The sequence below is a fragment of the Hyperoodon ampullatus genome (assembly GCF_949752795.1).
Source record: "Hyperoodon ampullatus genome assembly, chromosome: 11".
NCBI classification, from domain to species: Eukaryota; Metazoa; Chordata; class Mammalia; order Artiodactyla; family Ziphiidae; genus Hyperoodon; species Hyperoodon ampullatus.
In genome coordinates, this window is record NC_136924.1 from 14,601,374 (window position 1) to 14,617,006 (window position 15,633).

Consider the following 15,633-nt stretch of genomic DNA (forward strand, 5'->3'; position numbering starts at 1 on the left):
ATTCTATAACTTTATTAAAAGTGTGGTTAAGAACCATGAAAATTTATCTACACTAAACACATACCCAGAGGAGTAAGCAGGAAGTTCTTAAAAAAGGAAGCTGTGACACCACTAATGCACGTCTGCTACTTACAGCCATTAAATGCAACCAGTTTTATCTGCTTTATATTTCAGTCACAGTATTTACCAAATAACCTGCATTATTCAAGCAAACAGTCTTCTAATTACCACTCCTGATGAATGAGATGAGATTACTGGTGATCATCTATTTGTCATAATCATTACCGTATTTAGCATGAAGCTGCAGTTCAGGGATCATCCTGTGGGACCTCACGGCTTGATCAATCAATTAAAGATTCCCAGATCTATATTTCTGCCTGGATGCTCCATACCCAAGACCTGTCTCTGTCCTATCTTGGTAAACAGTGTCACTATCTACTCAGGAGCTTCAAATTTGGGAGCTATTCTAGTGTCTTCCCTCTCCTATGTCTAATCAGTAAACAGAACTTTTAACTCTTTCTCTTCAAGATCTCACAGCTCAGCCTCCTCTTCTTCATTTCCCCCTATGTTACTGCTCAAGATCAAGCACCCCCCCACTCCGTATCTAGATTATGACTGCACTTGCCTCCTAATTTTCATGCCTCCCAGCCTCACCTCCCTCTAACTCCTCCTTTATCACATCCCTAGAGTAACTGTCCTAAAACTCAAATTTGCTCTTGTCATGGTTCCCTGAATTCACCATCCCCTCTTAAGCCTTGTCACCTATACAAATGCTGAACTCCGTCCGTGTTCTCCATAATGGTAGGCAAATTCTTAAAGAAACAGCTCAAGTTTCAACCATTTCCAGGAAGTTATCTCTGATTAAGTTTTCTGTCCCCCACCCAAATTTTCTAGTACTCACACACATGCTCATGTGTACACACACACACACACACACACACACACACACTCCTTATTTAACCACTCCACTGATGTACTCCCATAGCAACTTAGGCATTTATCACTATTATTGGACTCTTTAATCTGTGCATTCTCATTGCTTGGTATATAATAGACGCACAGCAAATGTATTCAATAAAAGAAAGAATAATCTATTCTAGCTGTCTCTTTGCTCACCCTGCCCCCTCCACTCACTGTTCAACTCACTTCCTACTGGCTCGCACCTGTATTAGTCCATTGAAAAAGCTCTCCGAAAGGTAACCAAAAATGTCTGCTAAATTGATTATTATAAAAATCCTTCTCTTGGCTTTCAGCAATGTTGACACTCCCATCTTCTTTAAACACTCCTCTCTTGGCTGTCCTGATACCACATTCTCCTGCCCATCCCTGGGCTCCAGCCCTCTTTTCAGTCCCTAGAGCATACCAAGGTCCCTGCAAGCCAGTCTTTGCATACACAGTTCGCTCTGCCTACAACCCTCCAGTACTCCTAATCTTCTCACACCAACTCGTACTGAAGCTGTAGATCAGCACTTCTCAAACTTTAATGGACACAGGTCACCTGGGGATCTTATTAAAATGCAGAGTCTGATGCAGTAGGTCTGGGGTGGGACCCAAGACTCGGCACTTCTAAGAAGCTCCCAGGTGATGCTCAAACAAACCATGGACCACAGTTTGAATAGCAAGGTTTTGTATCTCAGCTTAAAACAACTTTTTCAGGGAAACTTTCTCTGATTTCGCCTCACCTATACTCCTGACTTAGTCAAATGCCCACAATTCATACTGTCACTCTACTATGTAACTTTCCATGATAGCTTTTGCTTATCATTATAACCCACATTCATCCTCCTCCCTCTCAACCCCCTACTCCTATCTAGTGCCTGGCATGTTCATTTTTGAGAAATGAATGAACAATGTCTATTGAGTCAGCCCCTAACTTAGGCTGAGTCACTTCCCTTCATGATGCTGCACACCAAAGGTTCACTGCCCTGAGCTCGGCTCCTGCAAAAATACAGCTCATCCGTGGTTAGTACTCTGAAAGATTTCTATTCCTGCCAAGATTCACTCATTTGGGGTCTGCAGAGCTATGGCAGGAGAGTAATTAATTCCATATGTACTCGTTTTGCTACTCTAACAAGCTGGTTGGCCACAGTCTCCACATACAGTCTACTAGTACTCCAGATTTTCTTGTGCCAGGTATATAAGCAGCAGAGGAAAAAAAGCAAATCCTAGTTAATGTGGTCAGATCCAAATCTCCCACCCTGGTGTGAGGACTTGCACCAGGAAGGGTAGAGGCAGGAGGAAAAGACAACAAGTTTCAGTACATTCTGATTTTTTTCCATTCAAAATTCATTGTTTAGCTTCTCATAAAATTCATTTTCCCCTTACATTTAGGAAAATAATTTTGACTAAAAATACTGTAGGAAAAATTATATAAATTAATGGCTAGATACAACAGCTAGAACATTTGCATGAAATAAGTTGTGATGGGGAATATACTGGAGGAGCTTAATTGCATAAAACATGACAAGCAGAAGCAATGCCACTGTTGCCAAGAGAACTGCCTGGAAAAAGTGCCAAAGCAAAACTAAAAATAAACAAATAAAACATAATTTGAGATAAACCCCAGGAATGTCATTTTGCTTGACTAATAAATACATAAAATAATCATAGTACATAGTAATAGAAATAACAAGATCCTAATGCTTGATTAAAATATTAATCATATAATACCTTAGGGAAAACTATTGCTCTCTAAATAAAAAGTTTCAAATACATTTCAGGGAGGAGATAAATTTATTTTTAAATAGAAAAAATTTTTTTCTCAATTCTGTGTCATAAACCTATCAGTTTGCTCAATTTAAAAAATGGTGATATTTTTAAAAACATATTATTTGTTTAAAATTTTTCATGTCATTTAATTGTATATCAGAAAGAGGAAGAGGGTGTGACTCTCTGATAGATTAGTGCCCAAAATGTAAAACAGCCATAGTTTTATGGCATTTAAAATTCATAGGACATATATAAACAATTTCTTGAAAAAGAACAAAGTTTTTAAATAGTGTTAACAGCTTGAATTTTTTTCAGTAATTGTACTGTGTACTGAATTGTACAGAAAGTACACCGAATTTTCTAAAAGTACAAATCTGGGAGAGTGCATTTCTTAGTCAAATTCTTCAAAATTTCAACTGATTTTCCAAAGCACACAACTGTCTTCACTTTATCTTAAAATAATGCATTTCCAGTTCTGTTTAAAACAAGTAATTATCAACAAATAATTAAAAATTCATTAGATGATTAATTATTATCCCTAAAATGCATTGTTTCTGAATTTAGAATAACATTTACTCTGGTACTTTGCCTGATGCTAAATGTCATTTAAAATGAATTTAGTTTACACAATATCAACCTTAGAGAATGGACAAAATGGGACACAGATTCATTCTACTGAACCTGTAGCTTCAAACAGAAGAACTTTCCAAGTGAATTACAAAATGTCTTTTAAAGTTTCACCTATGGGAACAAGGTGTACTATTACTGTTAACACTGTAATTATGGATTTGGGCATGCTTTCAAGCCTAGCCCATAAGATTTCCAGCCCAATAAACAGAATATTACCAAGAAAACATAGCTCTGCTTAAAAATAAAAGTTAGTGGAAAATAGGATTCACTTCATAAAATTCACACTGTAAACAAGTCTGATGGAAACTATCACCTATTCCACAAAGGAAATAATATCTGCACACACCAGAATGAATAGCAATAACACCACCAAAGAAACCTTAGGCACACACAATTCTTGCCACAGAGAATACCCTTCCTTAAAAAAAAAAAAAAAAGAACAAACAAAAAAATGAAAATAAGTGATGGGTGAGGTTGGGGACCTGGGAAGAGCAGTAAAAGAAAAGTAACTACAAAGCCCTACCAAGGAGGTAAAGCCCATCCTCAATTTTTGTCCACTGTCATAGTGATGTTCTATATAGCAATTCTTCTACTGACCCAGAATCAAATTCAGAATCATACACATGCATTTAGTTGCTGTTAAACATGGCATGGCTATATAATATTCCATCACTTGATATACTATAGTTTTATTTAACTAATACTCTCTTAAAGGATATTTGACTTGTGTCCATTTGTTGTTATAAGTAATGCTGAAATAAACACCCTTGAATACAAGTCTTTTTCTGTACTTCTATTTCTTTAGGATGGTTTAGGATCTTTAGGATGATCATTCAGGATCCAGCAGGAAAACAGAAACCACAACAGTTATTTTAGCAGAGAGAATTTAATATAGGGAACTGGTTAAAAAGGTTTGGAAGTCTGCAAAGGCTAAAAGGGATCACAGAGGTGAGAAGAAATAGTAAATGCATGAAGCAACTAACTCTCTAGGGCTGAAGGAACAAAGGAAAGAAGTTGGTCTGTTAGAAACTTAGACACTTAGAGGCCCCTCACTGAGTTGAGATGGTTTGTTCATAGGAGGGAAGAGGAATGTTCATTAAAAAGACATTCTGAAAGGAAGAGGAAATGCCTGACATTCCTTTTCTCCATCTCCCCTTCAACTTAAAACAAACAACATGTAACTCTTATGTGCTTCAGTAAAATAATCCAAACAAATACATGAAAAGTAAAGGAATTTTGCCACCATAAATGCTGAAACCCACCAAAATTCTGCAGTGATCTGGAAAGCAATTTAAAAAGAACATATGATATAAAAACTGGGCTTTACAGCGGCCATCATTATCTCAAGTAAAGGAAAAAGAAAATACGTAGGAATTAGGGGAAAAAAATTATACCAGAACATTCTTCAGTTGTAAAAGTCATTCCAAGTCAGTCTCAATTTTTAAATTATAGGGGTTGGTGGATTGGCCGGTTTGAAGCAGCAGAGTTTTCTGTGTGCTCGAGGATGTATGATTGTGCACACAGTATGATATCTTCTACTGATGCCTGACTTTCAGAAAGTAAAAGCAAGGAGACTGAAAGACATAGATGGAACTAGTCAAGAACCAGCACTGGGCATCAGCAGCCAGTTCACTCAGATTATGAGGATTTTAATCTCTCTCTGAAGTCCTAATATAGTTTACATAACCTGACTTCATAAAGCACAAAGAACTGACTGAAAAATTCATTTCAGCAGACTTGTTGACTACTTCCACCGAACAATTAGCTGTCAGGTGGCTAAATAAAGGAGCAAAGCCAACTAGCTTCACTGTATTAGCAGCACCAAATTGCTCAAAACCAGATGGGTGTAATGTACAGAACAGCTGAAAGGGAAGCTCGCTATCTTCCAGGCAACTCTGACAGACCTGCCAACGGCATTTAGCTCCATAGTAAACCATCCTCCAGGTCAGCAGGAAGCTCATTATGGGCTGACAGTCCAGGAGACGAGCACTTTGCAGAATGCTCCCCTAGTAATTTCCTGTGTGAAAAGCTCACTGCTGTTCCTGCATTCCTCAGGGTGCATTTCTTCTCATCTTTGAGGATGTTGCTCTTCCACAGGAAGAGGAAGGAACCAGTTGTTACTGGATGTGTGGGCTGAGGCTGTCGGGCATTTTCGGCACGCCTCAGTCCCAACTGTGGGAACTGGGGATGCGGCTTAGATTCCCAGGCCTGCAACAGTCCGGATGACTGCAGCAGTTTAGAAATACAGTAGCTCAGGAAGTTGGAAGGTAGAAATAATACCTGGAACATCAAAACCTCCAGTTCCCAGAAATGTGCTAGTTTTCTAAAGGAAATTAAAAAACGTATTTACTCTGTTGGGCTCCCAAATAGCATGTTTTATAAAATCCTTTTGTAGAGTTCTCTCTCTCTTTACATTTCATAAAGAAAAGTTTAAGTCCTAAATCACTTTTGTCAACAGGTTATAAGGACCAGTTTCACTGCATAAATTTTTAACTAGGACTATGCTTAAAAATTTACTTAGTATAAAATTTTTGGTAAAAGGAAACACTCATTAATGTAAGCTTTCTTTCTCGGTGACCTTGAAACTTAAAGGGAATGAAGCTCAAATTAGTAAGTCGTTAAGGATAGTTAAACATTTGGGACTTATGATTATTATGATTTTTATCAAAAAGTATATTTTATTTGGAGGAAAAAAGAAACCCTCTGACCCACACTATTACTCTCTTTTTACAGTGGTACTATCTTAGTAAATCAGCTATAAAAAAAAAAGCCACGTTCCTTTAACAGACTAAAAGTTTTAGTTGCTTGTTTTTTTTTTTCTATAATCCCCAAAACACTTTTTTTTTAAAGGTCAGCTATCACATTCACAACTGTTGGTAGTTCTTATAACATATAGGTCATGATGTACTTCTAAAGCAAGGATGCAACTAATTTGGAAATCGTCTCTTCCTCTCTAATGTTTTCTCTATCTCTATCTCTAAAATAACTTGTATCTGAAAAAACCATAAATGTGTTTTCTATTCTAAAGGGTGAGAGATTTGTGGAAGTGTATTTTTTCTTATTTACTTCTGTTAGTTTTATCATGTATGTCTTATTTTTTAAATGCTTTGACAATTTAATTACTTTATTTCTTTCGATTTCAAAGGGTGATGTTTTAAAATTATTTCTCAGCCCTGATAAGAATTCATCTTTTACTCCTACTACGCATCTTAACTTTTTGAGACACTGGATTAAAAAAAAAAAAAAAAGAATCACTGTATCTCACTTGACATATTCACTATCATTTGAAATTAAGACTAAATGTCTTTTAATAAAATGAGGATAAACTGTGGAAAGCACCTCTGTGTACAGTCCATAGGCGGATTTTACGAATGCCTGTGTTCATTTTCTTTCAAACACTTCGAGTGGGAGCAGGAGAAAAGTCCCAAGGGCCACTGAACTGATGCCTAGAGATATCATGAATATGTCTGTTTCCTAAAGCTTAGCAAGCAACAACAAAGTTACAAACATACCTAGTTTCAGAAATCATATGCCCCGAATTTACAAATCAAATGCTACCTTATAAATTGTTGCAAAGTTTAAACACTTAAAAAAGAACTTCACCTACCTCCAAATTAGAAGCTGTTTATATGTAAATGCAGGAATGTTAGCATACAGAAAAGCAGTGTAAGCAGGTTTGTGCAACATGATTTTTAGTGATTTTCCTGGAAAGGTAAATGAGGTATCTGGGGACAATACATCACATATTGCCATTTTACACTTCCAAGTTACAAATTTTAGTTTTGAACATCTAGGTTTGCATACACTGTGTTCTTTCAAGTAAGTCTTTCCAAATCTTTGCTTACATAAGCAGTTAGGAACTGGAATAGCTCTGAACTGGTTACGCAATGTTGTCTAGTAACCAGGACGAACTGTTGCCACAACAACCATGGAGATATCCTCTCTGCAGCTGTAAGTTTACTCTTTGTATGTCCTTTTATTTTATCAATACATCAATATTTTTCAGAGGGCATATATCATATGACAATCTCCATGAAAGTGGATAACTTTTTTCTTCCTAAAAACAGGCTGATGCAACACCCTTTCCAAAAGGGAAACCAATAAACTTTGCTGAAAAATGCAAACCTAAAGGACACCTAGGAAGGAGGACTATGTTTTACCACTGTGCTTCCCAAAGTCACAGAAACAGCACAGCCATCTCTTGCTTTGATTCAGCTGATCACTTTCCTAATCCCAGAAAAGAAGATAGGAAAATCACAAATCTTTTTTTCTCTCAGCAACCCCTCTGGCAAAATGATGCTGAGCCAGGAGATAAGCTTGGCCACCCTGAGATTACTCAGGGCTGCGCCTTGCTACCCCTGGGAAAAGGAGATAGGGAATCCCACAGCGGACATCCAGTCCATCGGCTCCACCTTCAAAATACATCCAGCATCAGATCGCTTAACACCACCTCCTCTGCTACGGCCCTGGATCAAGCCACTCGTGCCTCTGTCTGAGGATTTCATCAGCTTCGGAGCGAGTCTCTTGGCTTCCCTCCACCATCACCCCCAGCTGATTCTCAACACAGTAGCCAGAGTGACCCTGTTAAAACACTCATGAGATTATGCCCCTTTCTCTGCAGGAAACCCTCCAGTGGCTCCTCCTCACTCCCAATCTGGCCTTCCAGCACTGCTCCCATGGCCTGGAGTACCTCCCCAGATAGTCATCTAACTTGTTCACATCATTCCTTCAGTTCCTTCCACAAATGTCACCTTTCAAATGACTCTTGTCCTGGCCATACTATCTAAATGCACCCTTCTTCCTACCTAACTTCGGTGCTAGTTACACCTTTGCATTGTTTCCGTCTACTATACTATATGGTCTACTTTTTAAAAATCTGTGAATTGCTTGTCTCCTCCTCTAGAATATACAATGTAGGCTTCTCTGGGGCAGGTAGTTTTTGTTACTCAAGAAGTATTGATTGAGAGCTAAAAATGTGTGTGAGTAGGTATGCTCCCAGCATCCTACCACATCTGCTATCCATTGAGTTAGGCAACGCAGAGACTCCAGATTAGACGGCTACACTTTTATTACCATGGTACATACTGTATTTTCAATTACTTCTAAGGCATCTACTTATACCTTGCCCTCCCCACCTGGAATGTCTCTATCAAAATCCTACCCATCTTCGGTCAGGTCAAGAACTGGTCAAATGTTTTCTTCTAGAGAAGTCTTCTAGTTTCCTCTAGCCCATTCATGACCTTTTCTGAATCCTTCTGTTAACAACCTTTCCTTTGACAATCATATACCCTTGGCATCTAGTATATTGAAACTGCCACTTACTTCTCACACTGTTATTTCTCTCTGGCTCGGCTGTAAGTTTCTTGAGGTGAGGCAGCCAGCTTGACATCCTGTCTTCAGTACATCATATGATGCCTCCATGCAGTGTGGCTTTAAATATTTGACTGATGGAGCAAGAAAAGACTGTAGGCCTTGATTTTCTTCTATGATATAACTGCAGATTCTCAGTTTATTGTACATAATTAATTTAACCTGAAAACTCTCCCTAATTCTAAAGAAAGGCATAAATATTACATTCATACTCTACACAGTTGCCAGAGTGAAGGCAAGGACACTCTTTGAGTTCTCTGAGTCCAGTGTTTTGAGTCAATCAGAGTAATACTAGCAAGATCATCAATTTCATTGTGTTCATTTGTTGGACAAATAGTAATAAAATACATCAAAACCTAGGAATATAGTTTACCTAAAAATAACAATTTTAATAATCCTAGAGTATTTTAAACAAATTCTGTTTAATTAGTATTTAAAAAAAAACAAACACCACGTTATATTAGGACACAGAAGAGAAATTACTGTCTTATTCGCCTTTGAGGGGAGAGGAGCTGAGGATGTAGCCACACCACATGTGCTAATGCTAAATGCCTTGTACAATTTTGATGACAAAACTTTGGTCTATTTCTAATAGAGTAAATGAAAACATTAAAAGACTCAATGGGAATCTTGAACTAAATAATCTTTAGATCAGCAAATAACAAGAGACAACGTAATTGGAATAAGATTCAGAAATTTGAGATCAACATTTTTAAACTATGTCTATGCGACAGCCAGTATATCCCTTTACAGAAACATTTTTTTTTTTTTTTACAACAAAGCTTTAAAAATGCAGATTGGGAACAGCTTATTTTGATCCTGAAATATTGTATCAAATTTCCTGCCTGGCATTAGAGACACAAGTGCAAGCCACAAAGATACCAACTGTTACACTGTATGCCATAATTTCTTCTCTGTTGTAAGAAGGCATCCGAGCATAGATATCAATACACTTAGATCTAGAAATCATCCTGAATGTAATATTAAATCAAGTCAAAACAGGAACAGAAGCCAACTATTTCCTACACCATAAAAAACCTGCTTTTATCCTACTAAGAAATTTCACAAATTAAGGTTTAAAGAGTAACCTTTTTGCATCTCATCTTGATGGAAATGAATTTCTAAAGAAACTTTCTTCCAGTCTGCAAAAACCAAACCAACAAATCCCCAAAATAAACAGTAACCACAATAACAAAACCCAAAACCACCTGTAAATACTGCCTTTTTTTTTTTTTGCTTCCAATACTTCTCTGTGTTTTTTCATCATAATTACATGCAAAGTTCACACCACAATAGTGCTTCATGCCAGAATAGAAACAAATCTCCTTTACATTTATGTTTGATTTGTTGTGCAGAAGCAAAAGAAAAGCAGCCAATACAGAGGAGATGACAGATTAAGAATTACCACTAGATTAATGGAAAGGCAAACAATTACAGTGATTGCGCTTTAGTTTTCTAACCACTTATCTATCAATGAGCTAAAAGAAAGACACATACATTGAAAATTTAAAGGAAAGCTCTTTAAAGATACTCTTTATAAAAATCTAAATGCTTCATGAATATCTGTCTTCAGAAAATGTGTCAGTAAAGTAAATAAAATCAGGAGTCCTTATGTCTTGCCAGGAGGCAAGCAGCTATCTTCCAGATTGTAAAAAAATCTATCTAAGTGGGACATCATTAGCCTAATTCCAAACCAATTTATAGCAAACAAGTTTTTGTTTTCTTGTTTGTTTTATTTTTATGTAGCATCAAGCACACAACTCAAAGTAACAGTGGAGTCTTCCTTATAATGCTTATGTGTGGGGCTGAACCATGGGAAATCACTGATATGTATTAGATCATTTTTGCCTACAAAATGGCAATATCATATAATTCAACCTAATAGTATCCCTTATGTGGGTAATAACTGTACTCTTCAGTCTTATTATTCTGCTTTGTAACACAACTGCAAACGTGTCACATGTTTATTATAAAAATTGTCTTCCCTGTAGAGAACAGACTTGTGGTTGCCAAGGCGGGGGGGAATGGACTGAGAGTTTGGGGTTAGCAGATGCAAACTATTACATATAGAATGGATACACAACAAGGTCCTACTATATAGCACAGGGAACTATATTCAATATCCTGAGATAAATCATAGTGGAAAAGAATATGAAAAAGAATTGTATATATGTATAACTGAATTACTTTGCTGTACAGCAGACATTAACACAACATTGTAAATCAACTATACTTCAATTAAAAAAAAAAAAAAAAGAATTGTCCTTTTGAAGTCCCACGTACCCTGTATTCCCGAGTTAGGGTTCTATAACATAGACACTTGACTTTGGCACTTCTGCATTACCATCCAGGGACAGACACCCTGCTATTGCTTGCTAGGTGGCACTTATGCCCACCTCCATAGCACACTGTTGAGAACACATGGATTCCTCAGGTCATGAGGTTTTGCACATTTCGAAGGGTACTGGCAGGGAGAGTGAGTCTCAAAGCTCCGATCAAAGATTTTTGATGATCTCTGATATCTTTTAGGCCAGAAACGCCCAATTTTAGTCTACCAACTACCTCACAAGAAGGCAGCACATCTCAAAAACCACCTATCTTTTGCTCCTCTCACTAGTGGGGCAAAAACCCAACTCACCAGCATTTGTAAATTTCAACAGTGAGACTTTTGAGTAATTCATTGAACATAAGTATTGAGCACCTACTATAAGCTAAGCACTGTGGCAAGAATTCGATGTCTAGTTAATTTTTAAAGTCGTAAGTAAGTTATTATTGCAGCAATGTTTGTAGTGTTACTTTATAAACATGAACATTGTAAGAGACCAGACCACAGATCCACTTAAGGTCCTAGTTGTCACCAACAGTTCTTGGACCTCTCTTTGACAATCAGCCCCTGGGTTGACCCTCCAGCTGATTTCCTGTCTCTGGAACTTCTCATGAGTGATCTAGGAGTTTTCTCTGCATGGAATTAACACTGAAAAGACCCTGTAATAAGCAGACTACTTTCTGACACAGCATAGACTCAAGATAGACTAGTTCTCTGCAGAATTCCTCTACAATAAATACAATTCTTGAGATCTACTGGAGAGTTTGTAATGTTGTAATGTCAAGTGTTCTTCTTGTTTGTTTTCTTTTCTGGCCATGTATTAATAAGTTACCCAAAATATTTAACTATACCGACATTATCACAGTAGTGTCGCCAAAGATCATGCCATTCCTCCCATTCATTCTTTTTTTTAAAATTAATAAATTAATTAATTTGGCTGTGTTGGGTCTTCGTTGCTGCATGAGGGCTTTCTCTAGTTGTGGTGAGCGGGGGCTGCTCTTCATTGCGGTGCGTGGGCTTCTCGTTGTGGTGGCTTCTCTTGTTGAGGAACACGGGCTCTAGGCATGCAGGCTTCAGTAGTTGTGACATGCAGGCTCAGTAGTTGTGGCTCGCAGGCTCAGTAGTTGTGGCGCACAGGCTTCAGTAGTTGTGACACACAGGCTCAGTAGTTGTGGCTCGCAGGCTCTAGGGTACAGGCTCAGTAGTTGTGGTGCACAGGCTTAGTTGCTCCACGGCATGTGGGATCTTCCCGGACTAGGGCTCGAACCCGTGTCCCTTGCTTTGGCAGGCGAATTCTTAACCATTGCACCACCAGGGAAGTCCCTCCATTCATTCTTATAACTAGTTTTGCCCTGACTAGCAGAATTGATGGCAGAAATAATCTGCTTTGCAAAGATTAAGCAGACTCAAATTGAAATGCTAAAACTCTCAATTTTTGAAGTCTTTGGATACACTTAGTAAATAAATTATATGTATGAAATTTTTTAAAACAAAATTGCAAGTGTTAGAAATACTTCTTAATTTCTGGATTATCCATCAAGAGAGACGAACAAAGGGAAATGATTGCTTTTCTTACACCTTCTAAGGAGACTAGACGTAAGTTTAGCACCTCTGAAAGGCAATTACCAAGGAAGGAAATCTGTTCTGTGACAGCAAGTGAAATGTCACATGGGTGGCACCTTAACAGGCGATGAGACGATATGGATTCTACTGAGCTCAAGGTCCTCAAATTGAAGCTTTTCTAGAAATCGGTACTGCTCCCCCTTGTGGCTATTTAGACACATTGTAAATATGACTTTTGTACAAGGTTTTTTCTATGCTAAGATGTTAGGCTATTTAGCCCATTTTTTATCTTCTCTCCCACACACTTTTTAAGGAAAATGGATTGTGCCAAACAATTAAATACCATTTAAATGCCAAAGAAAACTTACTGTGGTAGAATCAAAAGAAAGGATGTCCACAACAGGGGGAGTAGAGGTCTGCAAATCGATTACATCAAGCTTTGGATTAATCTGTATATATACATTAAAAAAAGCTAATATTAGATTTTATACCATAGGAAAGTGGATGCCATTTCTAATAATCTAGAATAGTCTAAAATGAAAATATCCATATATTAGCATGGATACAAAAATTTTAAATAAAATATTAGCCTATCAAATCTAACAATATATAAGAAAAGATCACTGTGAGCAAGTTGAATTTATCCCGGGAATAAAAAGTTGCTTTTACATTAGAAAATCAATGGGATTCACCTATAAAGGGATTTTAAAAATAAAATAAAATGACCCACCTCAAAAGATGCAGAAAAAAATCCTAGCCAGTTCAGTAAGACAAGAAAAGGAAATAAAAGCATTAAGATGGAAGAATTGGAACAGAAGAAATAAACATTGTCATTCATATATAATTATCTATAAAGAAAGCCCAAAAGAATCTACCGCTGAATCATTAAAACTAAGAGAGTTTACTAGATCCAAAATTGATATACAAAATCAATTACCTGTCTGTACTTCAGCACACAGAAAATGTAAATTTTTAAAAATCATAATTTACAATACCATAGAAATTTCTAAATACATCAGGAAAAAAACCCAAAAATGCATATGACCTTTACAGAAAAAAATAAATTAAAACTCATGTAAAGACATTAAAGAAGTCTTTAAAAAATAGGAAGCAATACCATAAAGAGTTCAGAAGCAAAGCCCTGTATATATGGAAAACAAATACGAAGGAAACGTGGTGCCACAAATCAATAGAGGAAGGATGACTTGGACCTGAGAAAACGGGCTCAGTAAATAGATCCCTGCCTGACGCTACATACAGAGGTGGACAGCAGATAAATTATAAACCTAAATGGTAGGTTAAAACTCTAAAGTTAGTAGAAGTCAATGTGTAAGAATATCTTTCTGACCCAGGGTAGAGGAGAACATCTTAAAAGCTGCAAAAGTAAAACCATAAGGCAAAAACTAAATAAATTTTTTTAAAATGGATCCACCTGTTTACCCCAAAATTAAGGATTTCTGTTTAACAATGGTTACCACAAAGTTAACAATCAGATAATGGAATAGGAGGAGATATTATATCTGAAACTGAAAAAGGACAAATATCTAAAATATATAAGAAAAACCTACAAATCAATGTGAAAAGAAGAGCAATCCTAAGGAAAAAATTATAGAAAACCTAACAGTTATCTAGAATATGAAGAGATTTTCAGAAACATTAGTAGTAATTAGAAAAGGGACGATTTAAGCAAAATACTGCTAAACACCTACAAGACTGCAAAGCTAGAAAACTCAATGATGCTGACATTGTTTAGAGCAACACTGTAATGGCAAAAACAAAAAGAAACCACAGTCTTGCAGAAACTAACACAACATTGTAAATCAACTATATGTCAATAAACAGTAAATTAATTAGAAAAACAAACCACAATCAGAAATCCCCACCTGTTTATCAACAGTAGAATAAATGTATAATCATGGGAATTAATACTGTAGTAAATTCACTGAAATCCTATACAGCTGTGAAAATGAACGAAATACAACTATGTGCAACAACATACGAATGTATGAATTCAGAATCCATGCACATGAATCTCAGGATTTTAATGCTAAATAAAGAAGGAGGCTATAGTAAAATATATGCAGTATGATTCCATTTATATAAAGTTTAAAACTATCCAAAATGAAAAAATATCTAATTATTGATTCAATCATAAATAGAAAAATTTAAAAGAAAAGCAAGGGAATAATTAGAGTGGTGACTACTTCTGAGGAAGATTATTTCAGAATTCAGAAAAACAAAAAGGGAAAGAAACCACATGATCACCATTTATTTACTAAACATTATGAATACAAAGAAGTAAACACAGGGCAACAGAGATAGCCAACTTGGTATCAAATAAATGCTACCAGCAAAAAGCATACTGGCGAACCTCAAAGGAGAAACTGTTGACTGAGCACTTAGTGAGAAAGGCTTCCCGTGGAGGAAACAGAGCTTACGATGGCTCCTCTAGAAAAGGTTTATAAAACAAAAGCAAAAAGAGAGAGAGACAGAGATGAGGTTACAAGCCTCCCTGAGCACAGAGGCAGAATGCTGACACGATACTGCTGCAGAGGGCAGCGACGAGAGAGGGTGGCAAGGGTCATATTGTGAGGGGGGAGGGAATTTGGGAAGGCACAGAAAAACTGGAGGCTAAAATGTGCCTTAGAAAGATCAATCTGACAGGAACATGTAGAGTATCAAGAATAAAGTAGGGGTAACAGTGAGGACAACACTGCAACAGTCAGGGACTGGGGTAAGAGGAGTGGAATGATTTTAACAGCACTTATCAAGTTTGATGGGTACAGCTGTAGTTTTGGAAATATTAATAAGCATTTACATCTATCCAGCCACTTGTGTCAGAAGTAGAGGTGTACACTCCCAATAATCCCCACACTGCAGTAAAGAAGCAATTAGAACCATGCAGGACTATCTGCTTGGCCCGCCAACACCTATGTTTCTTTCTGGCCATTCCACAGAGCAGAACACACAACCTTCTTCCTATCAGCTCTGAGTCCAGAGTTGAGGCAAAGATAAGAAACCTGAGGCTGACTCGC

The 15,633-nt window shown here is 37.1% G+C and overlaps 1 protein-coding gene across 1 annotated transcript in view; it reads right to left on the reverse strand.

The window, feature by feature from the left end:
* POC1B (POC1 centriolar protein B) overlaps nt 1–15,633 on the reverse strand; it is a gene marked incomplete at both ends in the record, with an annotated part of 114,932 nt that overhangs the window by 24,917 nt on the left and 74,382 nt on the right. Inside the window, one exon of the mRNA XM_079714308.1 lies at nt 12,967–13,047. Within this exon, the coding sequence (XP_079570434.1) occupies nt 12,967–13,047 (81 nt within the window). The remainder of the gene's footprint in view (nt 1–12,966; nt 13,048–15,633) is intronic.